The following is a 15,536-nucleotide window of genomic DNA, read 5'->3' on the forward strand; positions in this document are numbered from 1 at the left end:
AAGTGAATTCCTTCCATTTTGAGAAGGCCTGGAGATGATATAGAGCAGGGGTCCTCAACCCCCAGTCTGTGGACTGGCACTGGTCTATAGCATGCCAGAAACCAGGCCACGCAAACAAGCACAGCCCCATCCATGGGATGCAGGCAGCACATGAAACCACACCCCCCTCTGGTCCACAGATAAACCTGGCACCGTGGAACCAGTTCCTGATGTTCAAAATGTTGTTGGCTCCTAATATACAGAATACAAGCAACTCCTGTGATCTGGTATTATTTAAACATATTCCAACGAAATTTAAAACAAACCAGAAGAATAGCAATTCCTTACACATATCTGGGAAATGAAAGGACAGATGGCAATTTTCTCAAATTGATATTACAAGTGTTTCTATTTTAGATGTTCCCTAATGTTGCAAATAAGAAAGCAAAACAAGTGTGAGATGTTTTCCTCTTATAACATTTTTAACACATGCACACACCCGCACAAGCAAGTTCTTGCCAAAGTGGGGTGAAAAAATAATTGAAGAACGATCCCAATTAGTAGAAGTATTTAACGAAGTCCTCCCCAAAAACGAGAATCTGTTTTCCAAATTTGGCTGGGCGCAACCACCTATTCATGTTGCTGATTTTGTATTCTGGTTTATTAAACACCTTAAACACCGTAACAGATAACATCTGCTCAAATTGGAAAAAGAGAGAGCTGTTCTTTTTGTTATTTCTGTTACTGCAGCCTATTCTTGCAGGTGCTTCATTTTGACTTGCCAGGATTTGGTGGTGATGGTGTTTAGCTAATCCTGAGTGTTAAATTAGCACCTATTTCAATGCCATTAAATTGTGCTCCTTTCTGTTTCTTCAACCAGGTGAGCAAAAAAAATGGGCAAAGAAAGACCTAAGTTTATACTGTAAATAACTTTGCTTATTAAAGAGGAGGGGGAAAAAAAGGCGAAGGGCGAACATTTGATCCACATTAGAAATCCTGCAAAGTGATTTTCGGCCCAGACTCCCAAAAGATCACAACGCCACATTTAGAGGGAGAAAAGGCGATGACGTCACGCCGAACGGGCGAAGGCGATTGGTGCCTCCTCTGAACCAATCCGTAGGCAGACGGGCGACGCTCTCACACTCTCTCCGCCTGCTTCTCCGCGAGGCTTCGGGTTGCCCCGAGCAACCGCCAATCTGACCCGACAGTGGAAAAGCAAGACCAACGCTTATTGGCTCTCCCGCGAAGTATCTCGTTCAGAGCTTCCCCGGGATTGGTTAAAATTACACGTTTTCGGAAGGCAAGGAGTTTGGGGGTAGGTACGGTCACGCGTGGAAGGCCACGTTTATTTTTGTTTTTTTCTAATTGATATTATTTCTGTCTCGTGGCCGGATCCTTAACTTTAAAAAAAATGTTTTTAGTTTGCTTTAAGGCAGGCAGGAATTCCACCGGGAAGCTTTGACCAGGACAGTCTCTCTGTCTGCTAGATTTACAACGATTCATTTGATTTTAATTCTTTTTAATTCTCAGCATTTAAGTAAACGAAGCAACAAGAAAAAAAATCTGTTGGTTTATTTCCCTCCATGGTTGCCTGGAAAACAGAGGGGTGTTGAGGCAGATGGAAAAAGAAATGACCATTTAAATTCATTATAAATAAAAATAACAGGGTTTATGAAGCTCCCTTTCATTTTTCTTGACCTTTCAGAGAAAAGGATGACTGGTACAATACTTGGAGTTGGGCCTGGAGTATTCATCTTGGCAGTGGTCTGGGTCTTGACTTTACTGCTGTGCATGTTGTTATCCAGAGCTTCTGGATTTGCTAGGTAAGATCTCTCTATTCCTGGCAAAATAAATGGAGGGGAAGCTGCTCTTCGAATGAATTTCAGGCAAAGCTTGAGAAAGCAGGAGATTTTTGTGCAAATGTTGGAGATTCTTAACCTGAATTATCCTAACGTTATATAATACAAAAGAGATGTTAACAAAGACTTTTCATGGTGATGAACGCTGGTAACCTGAGCAGCAATGGGGTGGTTTTTTAAATTAGATCATTCAATTCTCTGGAGTGTTAGCTCTGTAAATTTCCTAATGTTGATACATGTTCATGTTTACCTGTCAGGGCAGTAGCTCTTAGATATGCAGAATATGATCCAGTCTCCAGGAAGCCTCCCTGGCATTTATTCTACTCATTTACCAGGTTCTGTTTCTTTCCACTGTTGAGCATATTTCTATGCTCTTATGTTGGCCGTAGAAAAATGCTGCTATGAAAGACTGCCTGGTCCCAACAAGGACATTTTACACAGCCTGCCTCACTGCAGGTGCAAGTTTCTGGACCAGTGGAATGATCCCACTTGATCATGTTAACTATTGACCTCCTGAACTGGGTATAAAGGTGATTCAATCCTTTCAACAGAATCACTTCTCTTATTGGGCACCTGCTGTTTCTCATTAATGCTCCTGTTGTCCTCTGTGCATTTTCTTAATTGTATCTGGCATTGTTTCTTTGTATTAGTATCATATGTAAAGCTTTCTTTGGAGTAGCAAAGCTTTTATACAGTTTCAAATATCTTCGCTCTGTGCTGTAGCTATATAGCAATCCCCACTTTCAACTTTTTCCCTCATTCTTACTTGCTAGTGAACAATATTCTCTAACTATCTGGAGAGGCTATTCCAATGAGAGTAAAGAGCTTGTAATAAGCAGTTGTTCAATAATAGGTCAATATTTCTCAAGTGAATGGAGCATTCTGGCATTGCTTATGCATATTTAGCATTTCAGTAACAGAGAGCCAAACTAGAGCTGTTTATGGTTGCTCTAAGTATTTCATAGTATACAAGATTAGGAACTAGTTGAATCAATTACTTCTTGTAGTGCTGAAGGTGACTACTAAACTTTAAAGAACCACGGTGTTCCTTTTTCAAAACCAGAAGTTTAATGTACATCACTTTAATATTGTTTGGATGAAAGCATAAGAAATCTTTGAAATTTTTTTGCACTTTGTTGTCAAAAAGTAATGTGATTTTGCAGAGAAATTAATTAAAAGGTACTCTGAAAAGTTGCATCAAATGAAAATTGTCAGATATGTTATTACTTAATATAAGACATGACAATTCATTTTCTAGATTACCCTGACATAAAGACGGATCCTCCCCAAATCAATTCAGAGTTACAAATTTCAGTAATTAAGCTGATTAGAAGCATAATAAATATGAGAATGTGTAATTAAATGTTAGATTATCATTTTATAATCTGATGCCTGGCACTTTCCCTTCCTGGACTTGATAGCCCATGTTCCGCTTACTAATGTAATTTGAGGGTTCACAGAAGATGTTATGTCATGGCTGGTAGGGGAAGAGAAGGGAACCCCAGAGTTTACCTTCTTTTTAATCAAAAGAAGTAAAGACATACAGGGATGCCTCGACTTAAAATCATCCGTTTGGTGACCCAAATTCCAACAGCACTGAAAAAAGTGACTTATGACTAGTTTTCAAACCTACTACCGTTACAGCATCCTCATGGTCACACGATCAAAATGTGTTTGGCAACTGTCATATATTTATAACAGTTGCACTGTTCTAAGGTCATATGATCACCATTGTAACTTTCCCAGTTAGTTTCCAACAAGCAAAGTCAGTGGAGGAAGCCAAATTTGCTTAATAATCTCATGATTCACTTAACAACTGCAGTGATTTGCAGTGATTCGCTTAACTGCTGCCAAAAGGTCATAATATGGGACAAAAAATCATTTAACAACTGCCTTGCTTAACAGTGGAAATTTTGACCTGTACATCTAATGTTTGGCTTATGAGTAAGAACTAACTTAGATTATACACCAAGTAAGAGATACTAGTATTCAAATATTGTGATGATTTCTGCATTAACTTTATATTTCTCTAGGTTTTCAGTCATTCTGGTTTTCTTTGCTGCTGTGATCATCACTTTAACCTTGTTGCTTTTTCCTCGAGCCGGCAAGTTGCCCGCACCAGTTACAGAAATCAAGGTAAAAGCATCTGCAAATCAACGTGTTCTGTCTCGGCTGTTGATGAAACCAAGACAAACACAGTCTTTGAGCTGATTGAGCACATGGGCTAAGTATAGTCTCAATGAAATGCATCACCCCAAGCAGAGAGTTAATTGCCTGTTTCTCAACCGCTGCCAGAACAAGGGAAGCATTGCTGGAGGTGATGACAGTAAGAACCAGAGTTAGAATGCTAGTGCTGCCCCAAATTATTAGAAGCTCTGGGCAGGCTTGGCAGTTGGGTATCAAAGACCCCAATGAAGAGTGGGTGGATACTTTGGATCAGATTGAATTTACGATAGGCTAAGGGCTCAAGGATAGGATCCTATTTTGAAGCAAGTATCTGGCAGTAAAGAAGAAAAATGAAGCAGCCTCTCATAATGAGTTGTTTGAGCAAAATCAAAAATACTTGAAGTAACTTCTTTGGTTTGCCTGAAAATCTAGAAATCTGATGTTAAAAATGAAGGTTGTTTATCTTCAGTTTAACTGAAAGACCAAGCTGCCTGATTTAGTTGTTTGAATTCCTGTTCTGTGATCAGAAGCAGGCAATAGAGGACTCCCATTAATTACAAAGACTTGCCAAATGAATTTTGCATTTGAGAAGCTTGTGCTGTTTCTTATCTAAAGAAATAAAAAATGCAGTAAGAGGCACCTGGGCAACAGGAAAATGAAATTAAAATCAGAAACTAAATGGCTCTTTATCCCCAGGCATGAAAAAATCAGCTATAAAAACTAAATATTTAAACTGGAAAGAGGAGTCTCAAAAAATAAAGCTTGCTCACCTTATTAAGTGAGAGAAACTGCTTTTACACTAAGGTTTGTTTGCAAAGGGAACTTGCATTCTATGTTGTGTTACTCATAGAATCCCCCCCCCCACATTAGATACAGAGTGCTTTGCTTTTCTAAGAGTCCGTTGTATCTTAAAAAGGAAACTTCAATTATAACTGCTTGTTAAACTTTTGGAGATACTATCTCATTTATGCTTCAGCTCTTTTCTTGTTTTGATGAAAAAATTCTTCAACAGGTCCACACAAATTACATTTGCATTCTAAAGCTTTGATTTGGATTCATACAATTTCCTTATAAATCTGGTGAGGATCAGACTAATAACAAGTAATGACTTTGTGTTATCTTTACTTACTAATAGTTGGCACTCAGTTGAATATTGTCTCTGAATATAAAAATTTCATTAGCTATTACGGCTGCTGTTTATTAGTAGGGTCAGCCAATATAAGTTTTGCTTTAACTTCTTCAAAGCCAGTGCTCTTTGCAACAAGTTATGAAAATTACCCTTAGTGAATTCTTTTTTTTTCATAGCTCAAGCCATTGCTATTTATTTTATAGACACTCAAATACCTGCCATACAAGCTAAAGACTTGCCTCTCATAGGCTTAGACAACTAATCCTACAATAGGGAAATGGATGTTTTATTATAGTTTTTCTTAAAAAAGAAATCTTCCACACTGAAAAGATCTTAACTGTCTTGAGCTTCAGATTTTGAAAAAAAAAACTTTTTAAATCTAGAAATAAGACCATTAGTGGGGGCATGCATAAGTGCACTAACTTGCCTATAGTCTCTGATGTTGTGTTTGTATTCTTTTATTCTTGTTCTTGATTTTGTTTGACAAATTCTAATAAATAAATAAGATCCATCATCTTTTGCAAAAAAAAAGATCCATAATTAGTGGCAGTTAAAGATGCAAACTTTGAGCACTGATAATATTATCTAGCCAGAGAGCAAAAGATCCACAAATAAACCACCAAACTCAGAGAGCATTAAGGATTTCACATGAACCTTAATTGTGATGAACACAACTTGTCTTCTTTAATCTCAAGAGCTGGTTTTTATTCCTGTGTGAAGATCTGCTTTTACCATATTAGAGTGCATCCTACCCCCTCCCCATCATTTCTTTAGTACCGTGTATAGTTCTACCTTTCCCCAATAAATCACACTTTTACTAATGTAGCTGATGCTTCCAGCAGATTTCACCAATAATCAAATATTCCTCTAGGCTTTTACTTGCTGCTAGAGTAACCCTCCAGAGCACTCTGACTTTTCATTAAGAGTTGTGTGTCTGTCTCTCAGATCAACTTTAGAGGCAATTGATTCCTCTTTCCCAGAGATTTCCCAGACCGAATTCTTTAATTCTATACTCATTCTGAAGCTCTTCTGTCCTTGCCTCCTTGATTATGAGAGTGATGTGCTTCTTGCAGGGCTCCTTCCTGCCCACGTTCCTGCCCACCTCTGTCACCAGCACACTTGTGCAACACAGACCGTTGCTTTAGCTGGAGTTCCCTTCTGAAGCAGGGGTCTCCAACCTGGGCAACTTTAAGACCTGTGGACTTCAATTCCCAGAATTCCTCAGCCAGCAAAGCAAAGCTGGCAAACAATAAACACCCATCAAGTCTGGCAGATTTATTTTTTGATATTTGGGATAGGACAATCACCACTGAGTGTTTGATAAAGTTCAAGATGCAAAAGTGGAACCCCCTGGTTTATTAGAAACAAGAATAATTCTACCCTTCATTCATCTCCTTGGTTTTCAGAACCAGGAATAGCAATGGAAAGTGGGCACCAGGATATGTAGGCTGAGGGACAGGTTCATTTGGGGTATCTCTAGTGTTAATTTCAGCAGGAGGTTAAGCACAATAGAATATTGATAATGCCTGCACCGAGTTTTCATCAGCACCCACAATGTGCTAATTGGCTAATTAAAAAGTAACGCTTGTTGAATGAGCAAACATTTTACCCACAGGGGGTTTGTCCTGTAGGCAGGAGAGGTCAAACTTGCATTAATCTTGTTTGGTGAAACTTGCCTCTCCTGTCAACCCAGAGGGTCACGGAGGCCCAGGAGCTGAAAAGTTGATTTTTGCATTGCTTCTCTCTTTGCTGGGGCAAAGGCAAATTGGATCTTACCCCGTACGTTTCATATTCGAAGCATGAATTGGCATGTGTGTGCAGACAAAGTTTTTTTTAATTCCTTTTATCCTCCTCTGCCCTGGCTTGTAAATACATCATAAGGGGTTAAGAAATATGAAATATAAATTCTATATTTTAGATTATCCATAGTTACTGTCAAGGTTCTGAGTGACCTGGCCAAGCCAGACAGAGGGAAAGGTAGCTAGAACACAAACATGCCTGTATTTAAATCAGTTTAGGAGTCTTGAAATTATTTTCACCTTGGATATTTTCTTGGTTTCTTTATTCGTTTTTGCATATTTGTTCTTTTTTTCTTTCTAACCCCATAAAAAGTTGGAAAGAAATTATATAAAGGAAATCCAAATTCCACCTATTAGGAGCATAACCTTCTCCCAAACCTATGAGACTGAATTTAATATTAGGAGGCCAAGAAAACGTCATTGGGAAACTGGAGCCAGGAGACGTCCTGCTTGCACAAGGATGGGCAACTATGTCAACTTTACAACCTGTGGACTTCAACTCCCAGATTTCCTGCTGGCTCAGGAATTCTGGGAGTTGAAGTCCACAGGTCACAAAGTTGCCATAGTTGCCCATCCTTGTGCTTGTGGGTTCCTGGTAGGATATGATCTGGAACAGTGAGAAGAGAATGCAGGCTGAATAGGTTTTTGATGATATTCAGCAATGCTCTTCTGTTCATAGTGTTTCTCTATTTTGCTTATTTATGTGCTGCCTTTCAGTTGTGTTTTAGTAACCAGTTTTTTAACAAAAGAAAACAATTGGTAAAATCAATGCGAAAAAATAAAATCACCCTATTATAATAGTCACTAAAAGTAGATTTAGGCACCAAGGATTTAAAAGTCTGGGGAGAATAAAAGCCCAGCTCACTGGTTCAGAAAAGTTAGTGCAATAATATCAAGTAAGCCTCCCCAAAGAGGTGATTGTGGAAGTGCCACAAATGAATCAGAATCAGAGCTGGAAGGGACCTTGGAGGTCTTCTAGTCCAGCCCCCTGCTCAAGCAGGAGATCCTATACCATTCCAGACAAGTGACTGATCAGTCTCTTCTTAAAAACCTTCAGGTGAAGCACCCACAGCTTCTGGTGGCAAGCTGTCCCACTGGCTAATTGTCCTCACTGTTAGGAAGTTTCTCCTTAATTCCAGGTTGCTTCTCTCCTTGGTTAGTTTTTATCCATTGTTCCTTGTCCTGCCTTTGAAACTAAATTGACCCCCCCCTCCCTCTTCTTTGTGGCAGCCTCTCAAATACTGGAACATACTATCATGTCCCCCTAGTCCTTTTTTTCTCTAGACTAGCCAAGCCCAAATTCTCCAACCATATGTTTTTAGTCTCCAGACCTTTAATCATTTTAGTTGCTCTTCTTCGCACTTTTTTTTTCCCAAATGAAACAGCCCTGCTCTCAGTCCCCAACCAACTCATCTCAGTTGTCAGGAAAATACACAGGGCGCTTTAGCACCTGCCAAGAGTGATGCAACAAGTGGCAGTCTTTCAATTTAATGGTATCTAATGCGGAAGAGATCTTCGACTACAGTTGTGATTTTTGGTGTTATATTCCCAGATTGTAGATACCTTCTTCATTGGCCGTTTCATCCTGCTCTTCATTTTAACGGTGGTTTTCCTGGGATGCCTGTTTTTGCTTCTGACTCACCATCTTCTGCAACCTGTATATGCCAAACCGTTGAGATCCTAGCGCTTAGAATAATTGGCTGCAAGTCCTTGATGGTACTTTGGCCCCAAGAACATTTCCCATTCCGGTGACTGAAGACACAAGATTCAGTTCCATGAATCAGAATGTATTAGTCACAAATACAGAATTTGTATAATACGGTATCTTGAGTTCCCTGCAAGGTATGAGAAGTTTAATGAATACAATCAAATGTATCGTGAATATTAAGTTTGTTTTTTTCTCTTTGTGTTCTAACTTGGTTAATTGAAAATGTACAGTATTTGTGTGAAGATGTGTTTGTATAACAGTTCAGATAATGCTGATTCAATCCCATAAAACATGTGTTGCAGTATTGGTAACTGCCCATTTGCCAGAACAGTGTATTAAACAAATAAAAATGCATTCACGTGAAATGATTGAACGTCAATCTGGTTTGTAACCAGATTGTTTTCCTCCAGGCTTGTATGGTGAAACTTTGCTTGTGAATTTCTTTTTAGTACTTTCTGTATTTATTGGATTTAATTTAATGGATCCCCCAGGGCTTATTTATTGTCAACTCCGCCTGTCTAATACAGGTGAGAGATGCTAATGAATCCCTCTGAGAAGTCTCTTGGCCAAATTGTTCCAGGAGGACAAAACTGAAACATCATTTTTCTTCAGCAACAGATGATCAGTGTTGCTAAATCATTGTTCAGCAACCAATATCATATATTTGTTCCGACAGTTACATCTAACAGATTTGTTTGGCAGAGATAATGTTCAGCTCTGTGTCTGCCCTGATACACAAGAAGAAAGTAGTGTTTGAACAGGGATGTCAGACAATACCATGCTTTTTGTTGGATACAACCTTGGCAGCTTTAAGATACATGGAGTTCAACTCAGAGTTGGCTGGGGAATTCTGGGAGTTGAAAGTCCACACATCTTAAAGCTGCCAAGGTTGAAAAACACTGCTCTATTGGATTCTGGATTTCACATGTTACATTGTTAGTATGCCTTGCATGAATGCATTTCTGAAATCCCATGCATGTTAATTGCAATTGTTAACCATGAATGAGATGTTTAAGGCTATAGTCTAATATTATCATATGTGTGGGACCAATTCTCATAATCCCTAACTAGCATAAACCACCCGGTATTAAATACATAAACTGATTGAAATCAGTGGGCTGAGGCATAACTGTATTTTAACATTAAACTAAATATAAAATTAAATATGCTGCCTTCCCACTAAAAATAATACTCAAAGTTAACTAATATTAAAATGTGCAAAACAGTTGCATAATAAAAACATAAAAATACATTGGCAAGCAGGAAAATATCCTGTATTTATCAAACTACAACCTGTGTCACATAATTTTAGAGTCCTGATCATAAGCATAAGGTCTCTAGATCTGCTCGACTATGGAATACAGAAGCCAAACTTAGCAAATCCTGTATTATGATTTGACTTTTTTATGTTATAGATGTTTAGTTGATTTTGTGGATCTTCACTTATCATGAATGTTTTTAACTGTTGATTTATTATTAGGATGATAAATCAGGAATCATTGAGACATTAGATGGTACACAAATGGAATGAAATTAAATAAATAACAATATTTGCATCATGAAACTGCAAAATTGTGGAATTACATCAGCCTTAATGGTGACTCATTATTCATGGTACTGTTTCTATAGGTTTGTTATCATTGTATGCCACTGTGCATGACATTTTTGCTCTTTGTACTTTTAGGGATATTTCAGACACAGATTAGATCTCTTTCTCAATATTCCACTTACCTATTCAGGATCTGTGCATTTGCTTTGATCCTCTTGTTCGTTCATCCTCCTCAGGCAATGCCAGTGTCCATTTGGGTGATATTAATCACAGAATGGTTTTAACATGGCGTACAGCGAACACACTCAAAATGGAGAAGAGACCTCTTCTACCTTCTTCCCTTAATGAAAGAAGTATAGGAGACCCGTCAAGGGCTCTTTCTAACAAGATTGTAGATAAGATTTCCTAACTTCATTAGAAACTTGCCCTGGGAATGAGTAATAATAATAATAAAAACCTGAAAGGATAATTTTAAAATAGCTGAACCTTCTTTTTAACAAGAGAAATAAGTGAGAAAGTAATTGGCCAACGAAGGAATACTTAAAAACCCAGCAGGGATAGCTTCCTGAAATAGATTAGTGGTGCTTCCATAACACATATTAATTGGCATCAGATGACTTGGAAAGCCATAAAAACCCAATTGGGGAGAGGTGTCAAGGCATTACAAATTCCGGAGATCCCGGTTCTTCTGATTTCATTTTTAACAATATTTTTACAGACCAACATGGCAGTGTTCTTATAAAACTGCTTCCATTTCTACAAAGTTTTTAAAGCTAGCTGTTTTAATAATACAAGAAGCTTTAATGTTGCATTTTTTAATATTTATTTTTCTGCTTTTCCCATTTAAGAATAATCTTTGCATGCTCTACTGAAATGAAGCACTTCCCGTAATCTGCTTCCCCATCTTTGAATTCTCTTCCTTTCTGATGTTATATTGAATGTATTAGTATTAAAGAGTATTTGCACCAAGACAAATTCCTTGTGTGCCCAATCACACTTGGCCAATAAAGAATTTCTAATCTATTCTATTCTATTCTATTCTAGTCTATTCTATTCTATTCTATTCTATTCTATTCTACTCTACATTGACTATTAACTTGCTGATTTGATTGGCTTATATGCTACAAGCCTCAGATATTTGGAGGGAGGGGATGAATTCCTTATAATTGCTTATTGTTTGATTGTTCTGTATACTATTAAGTCTCAAGTATTATTTAATCAATTGTATTATTGATTACAATTACACAATAATAATAAATATCAATTATTTAATTTTATTTATTTGAATCCTGCCTTTATTATTTTTACAAGTTATTTTACAAATGACTAAAGCGGGTATTGAACTTCTGCTTTCTAGCCTGGTGCCTTAACTCCTAGATCAAACTGGCTCTCAATTATGCTTTCCATATTCAACTTTTGGAATGGATCAGCCTATATAATGATCTATAATATGGTCCCAATGGCACCGAAGGAGGTAGCTCCCTCTATTGAAAGGACACTGGACAGTGTCCAAACTGCATAATTTTAGGATTAAAAAGCATAAAGGGAACGTGGTTTTTCTATGAAGTTTGAAGAGACAACTTCATTCAAGCTTAGGACTGTGTGCAGCTGAACTACATCCATTCTATATCCTGAAACAATGGCAGGAAGAAGAGCAAAAGAGAACTGTGTAGGACAGAAGCTATATTTGACTCAGCGGGTATTAATTTAGTTTCCACATTTGGGAACAACATCAAAGAGTTAGGAAGATGTCAGACACGACTGAATGGCTGACGATAGTGATGATGATACTCTATTCAATGCTTGATGTTAGCAATAGCACTTAGGCTTACACACCGCTTCATAGTGCTTACAGCCCTCTCTAAGGGGTTTACAGAGCCAGCAAGTTGCCCCCAACAATTTATGTTCTCATTTTATCGATCTCAGAAGGATGGAAGGCTGAGTCAGCTTTGAGCCCGTCAGAATCAAACTCCTGGCAATGAGCAGTATTGCATTCTAACCGGTGCGCCACCATGGCTGATGGTTAGGATGGTTAGGATGGGCACCCGTGGTGGGGGTCCTTTTCACACACTTTGTCTGAGGTCAACGCAAAGAGTAGCACAGTGGCTCCAAACCTTTTGGGCACCAGGGACCAGTTCCGTGGAGAGAGGTTTTCCCAGGGACCGGAGGTGGCATGGTGTCACATGCTGCCTGCATCCTGCAGATGGAGCTTCCCTTGTTTGCGTGGAGCAGTTTCTGGCGTGCTGCAGAATGGGGCCAGTCCACAGACGGAGTTGCACATTTCTGTATCTCTAATTTATTTTGTCCTTTTTGGATAAGTGTTTGCCCTAACCAGGAATTCTCACTGATGGGGGAAGAGAGAATACTGATGGGAAATCTCATCGCATTGACCTATTCACAAGACCTCCAAGGAAAACGTCCTCTTACCGTCTTTCCAGCCTAAGGATGCTAAAGTTGATAGCTCAGCTCTTTCCTTCCCTGTTTGTTTGAACAGCATATACTGCTGGTCTGAGCCCTGAGAGGCTTAATTAAATGTGTTAATTCTGCAGCCTCCTGCTGCAATTTGTCAAGTAGCTCCGTTTTAAGTCTCAACCCTCTGGTCCGAGAAAGAGTGTCTGGGGAGACAGATGTGCTCCATTGATTTCTGAAGATTTCCAGGGTAATATCCTGAAAGGTTTGCTTTTATTTTCTCAGCACAGGACTGGCCCACTTGCTACACATAAAGCACTGCTGGGGATTCCTTGATCAGGGTAGCATATAAAACATTCTCTGGTACAACTGGAAATGAGTTTCATTCTCAGTCTGGGTCCCGAAGCCCCCAGGCCAAGGTCAAATCTTGTGGGCAAGGCATCCTGAAAGTAGTTTTGCCCTGCATTTTTGACTTGCTGGATGGTCCTTTCAGATGCTAATCTGATCTATCTCTGCTTAGCTTTTTTTCAATATTTACCTTGACAAAATACAAGTACTCCTGGACTTACAGCAGTTCCATTTATTTAAAGTTACAACGGCACTGAAAAAAGTGGCCTATGACCATTTTTCACACTTACGATCGTTGTAGCATCCTGATAGTCATGTGATCCAAATTCAGACACTTGGCAACCAACCCATATTTATGACGGTTGCAGTGTCCTGTGATCATCTTTTTTGACCTGACAAAGTCAATGAGGAAGCCAGAGTCACCTAACAACCGCACGACTAACTTAACAAGTGCAATGATTCACTTAACAATTGGGTCAAGAAAGGTCGTAAAATGGAACCCAACTCACTCAACAAATGGCTCACTTAGCAACATAAATTTTGGGTTCAGGTGTGGTCGTCAGTCAAGGACCGCCTGTATTCCAGTTACACGGAGACCCTGCTAGGAACCCTCCCAAGCCCCTTCTTGGGTGGGCCTAATCCTTTACCTACTGTTTTCTGAAAGGATGGGAGGAAGGACCAAGGCCTCAACTGGAGAAGATACGAGAGAGGACCTGTGATTCTGCCAAAGGTCCCCTTGTCTCGACTGTGCATTCCAGTCAGTGCTCTCATAGGCTGCCTGTCCTCTTCCTTACCTGTTGGAATTTCTCTAGAGAAGCTTTTTTAGCCTATAGCCATTCTGCCCGTTTTCACAGAATGTTAGAGGACATCCCGATGTAATGATTTTCCCCACATTCTCCCCTCTTTTTGCTTCTTATCAAAATAATAAAAATTAAATTCATTATAGGAGTAGGATGGGAAACAGGGTGACTTTGGATTGGCAGCTCAAGGAGATTTATTTCTAAAGGGAGCCTTGGCCAGTTAGAACATCCACCTTGGACAAGGCAGAATGAATTGTCCATCATTCAGTGACATGAAATCCTTCCTGAAGACAGCTATAATTTAGTCTGGATGCAGAGTGGAGATTTATAATCTTTACATGTATGGCAAGTTGACCTCCCCTAGCATTGAGATTGCTCGATATTCATATCTCACAATAATAATATATATAGACAAAAAATAAAAATGTATTTTAGCAATAAAAATAATAATTAAAAAAATTACTACAGCAATAAGGAGCTGTTGTAGAACATGCACAATCAGTTGCCTAAGGTGATAACTTATCCCTGTTTATCAGTAGAAGCTTCTTCTTCTTCTTCTTCTTCTTCTTCTTCTTCTTCTTCTTCTTCTTCTTCTTCTTCTTCTTCTTCTTCTTCTTCTTCTTCTTCTTCTTCTTCTTCTTCTTCTTCTTCTTCTTCTTCTTCTTCTTCCTCCTCCTCTTCCTCTTCCTCCTCTTCCTCCTCCTCGTTCTCCCCTTTCTTCCTCTTCTCCTTTTCCTTCCTCCTCCTCCTTGTTTCTTAAGATAACCTTCCAATACTTTTTCCAACAAATACAATCTTCTAAGGTAATTTAACTGGGAACTAACAGTTTTCAATGTGGCTATTAGTTTGTAGGGCTATTTTCTGTTTAAGATATTAAGTGCTCTCTTGTCTTCTACATAAGTTACCTCCTAAGTTAATTTTTAAGAGCTTTGTGAGATTAAGCAACATTGGTCTAGAGCAACATTTCTCAGCCTTGGCAAATTAAAATGTGTGGACCGATTCCCAGAATGGTGGCTAGGGAATTCTGGGAGTTGAAGTCCACACATCTTAAACTTATCAAGGCTGAGAAACGCTGTTCTAGACCAATGGCCTGGAGGTTTTGCAAGATGTTTCAACATTCAACTTTTGTACTTCAGGTTTAAAGTTTAGACACCTTGCCAGATGAAAATAAATATCCTTTAAATTAAAATAAATTCCAAGCAAAAAGGGGATGGAATGGAACCTTGAAATGGTTTTCAGAAGGGAATTAAAGGGAACTGTGTACGGTCAGTTTCAGAAATCAACAATTCCATTTTCAAGAAAGCTTGCCATCAGCCAGGGTTCGTGTCCATTCAGGATATTCCCTCAGATAACTGATGGGTGCATAAGCTGATAAAGAGGGCAAAGCAAGAGAACAGAAATGAAAACAGAAGAGAGCTGTGCCAAAGGAGAAGGAAAGGAGAGGGCAAGGTCAGGGATACAGGATCCAAACAGCCTACTCTGAAAGATGTCAGCAGCTTCCCACAATTGAGAAAACTGTTCTTCCAATTTACCTGGCAAACGTAAACTGCAAAGATTTTAATTAAGGGTTTTAAGAAATTGGTTTTATGCAAATTGCCGCATGGAGAAGTCTTTTCCACCTGCACTGAGGAAGTAGACAACTCTGGACAAGGGAGAAGCTCTTGCTTTACACAAGCAACATTGCTGATTTTATCACAAGTCTTATAATACTTGGTGGCATTTTTTAAGCTGCTTCTGATGGGAATAAGTGGCTAAGGGGAAAAAAGGGTTTCTCTTAAAAGAAAAACCAG

The 15,536-nt window shown here is 38.9% G+C and overlaps 1 protein-coding gene across 1 annotated transcript; it reads left to right on the plus strand.

Annotated features, from left to right (window-relative positions):
* The first annotated feature begins 1,187 nt into the window (after positions 1-1,187).
* Positions 1,188-11,466, plus strand: TMEM218 (transmembrane protein 218). Its single transcript, XM_026718065.2, has 4 exons — positions 1,188-1,294; positions 1,685-1,802; positions 3,872-3,974; positions 8,485-11,466. Exons 2-4 carry the CDS (start codon positions 1,693-1,695, stop codon positions 8,614-8,616), a joined length of 345 nt encoding a protein of 114 aa, XP_026573850.1. The 5' UTR covers positions 1,188-1,294; positions 1,685-1,692; the 3' UTR covers positions 8,617-11,466.
* Positions 11,467-15,536: the final 4,070 nt, after the last annotated feature.

This window comes from Pseudonaja textilis, chromosome 9 (genome assembly GCF_049901715.1).
Source record: "Pseudonaja textilis isolate UNSWEBS1 chromosome 9, rPseTex1.2, whole genome shotgun sequence".
NCBI classification, from domain to species: domain Eukaryota; kingdom Metazoa; phylum Chordata; class Lepidosauria; order Squamata; family Elapidae; genus Pseudonaja; species Pseudonaja textilis.

Bases quoted from the DNA above. Each gene is read 5' to 3' on its own strand.
- TMEM218 (XM_026718065.2), top strand. From the start codon at position 1,693: ATGACTGGTACAATACTTGGAGTTGGGCCTGGAGTATTCATCTTGGCA. The intron at 1,803-3,871 runs GTAAGATCTCTC...ATATTTCTCTAG, and splicing joins AGAGCTTCTGGATTTGCTAG to GTTTTCAGTCATTCTGGTTT. The intron at 3,975-8,484 runs GTAAAAGCATCT...TTATATTCCCAG, and splicing joins CACCAGTTACAGAAATCAAG to ATTGTAGATACCTTCTTCAT.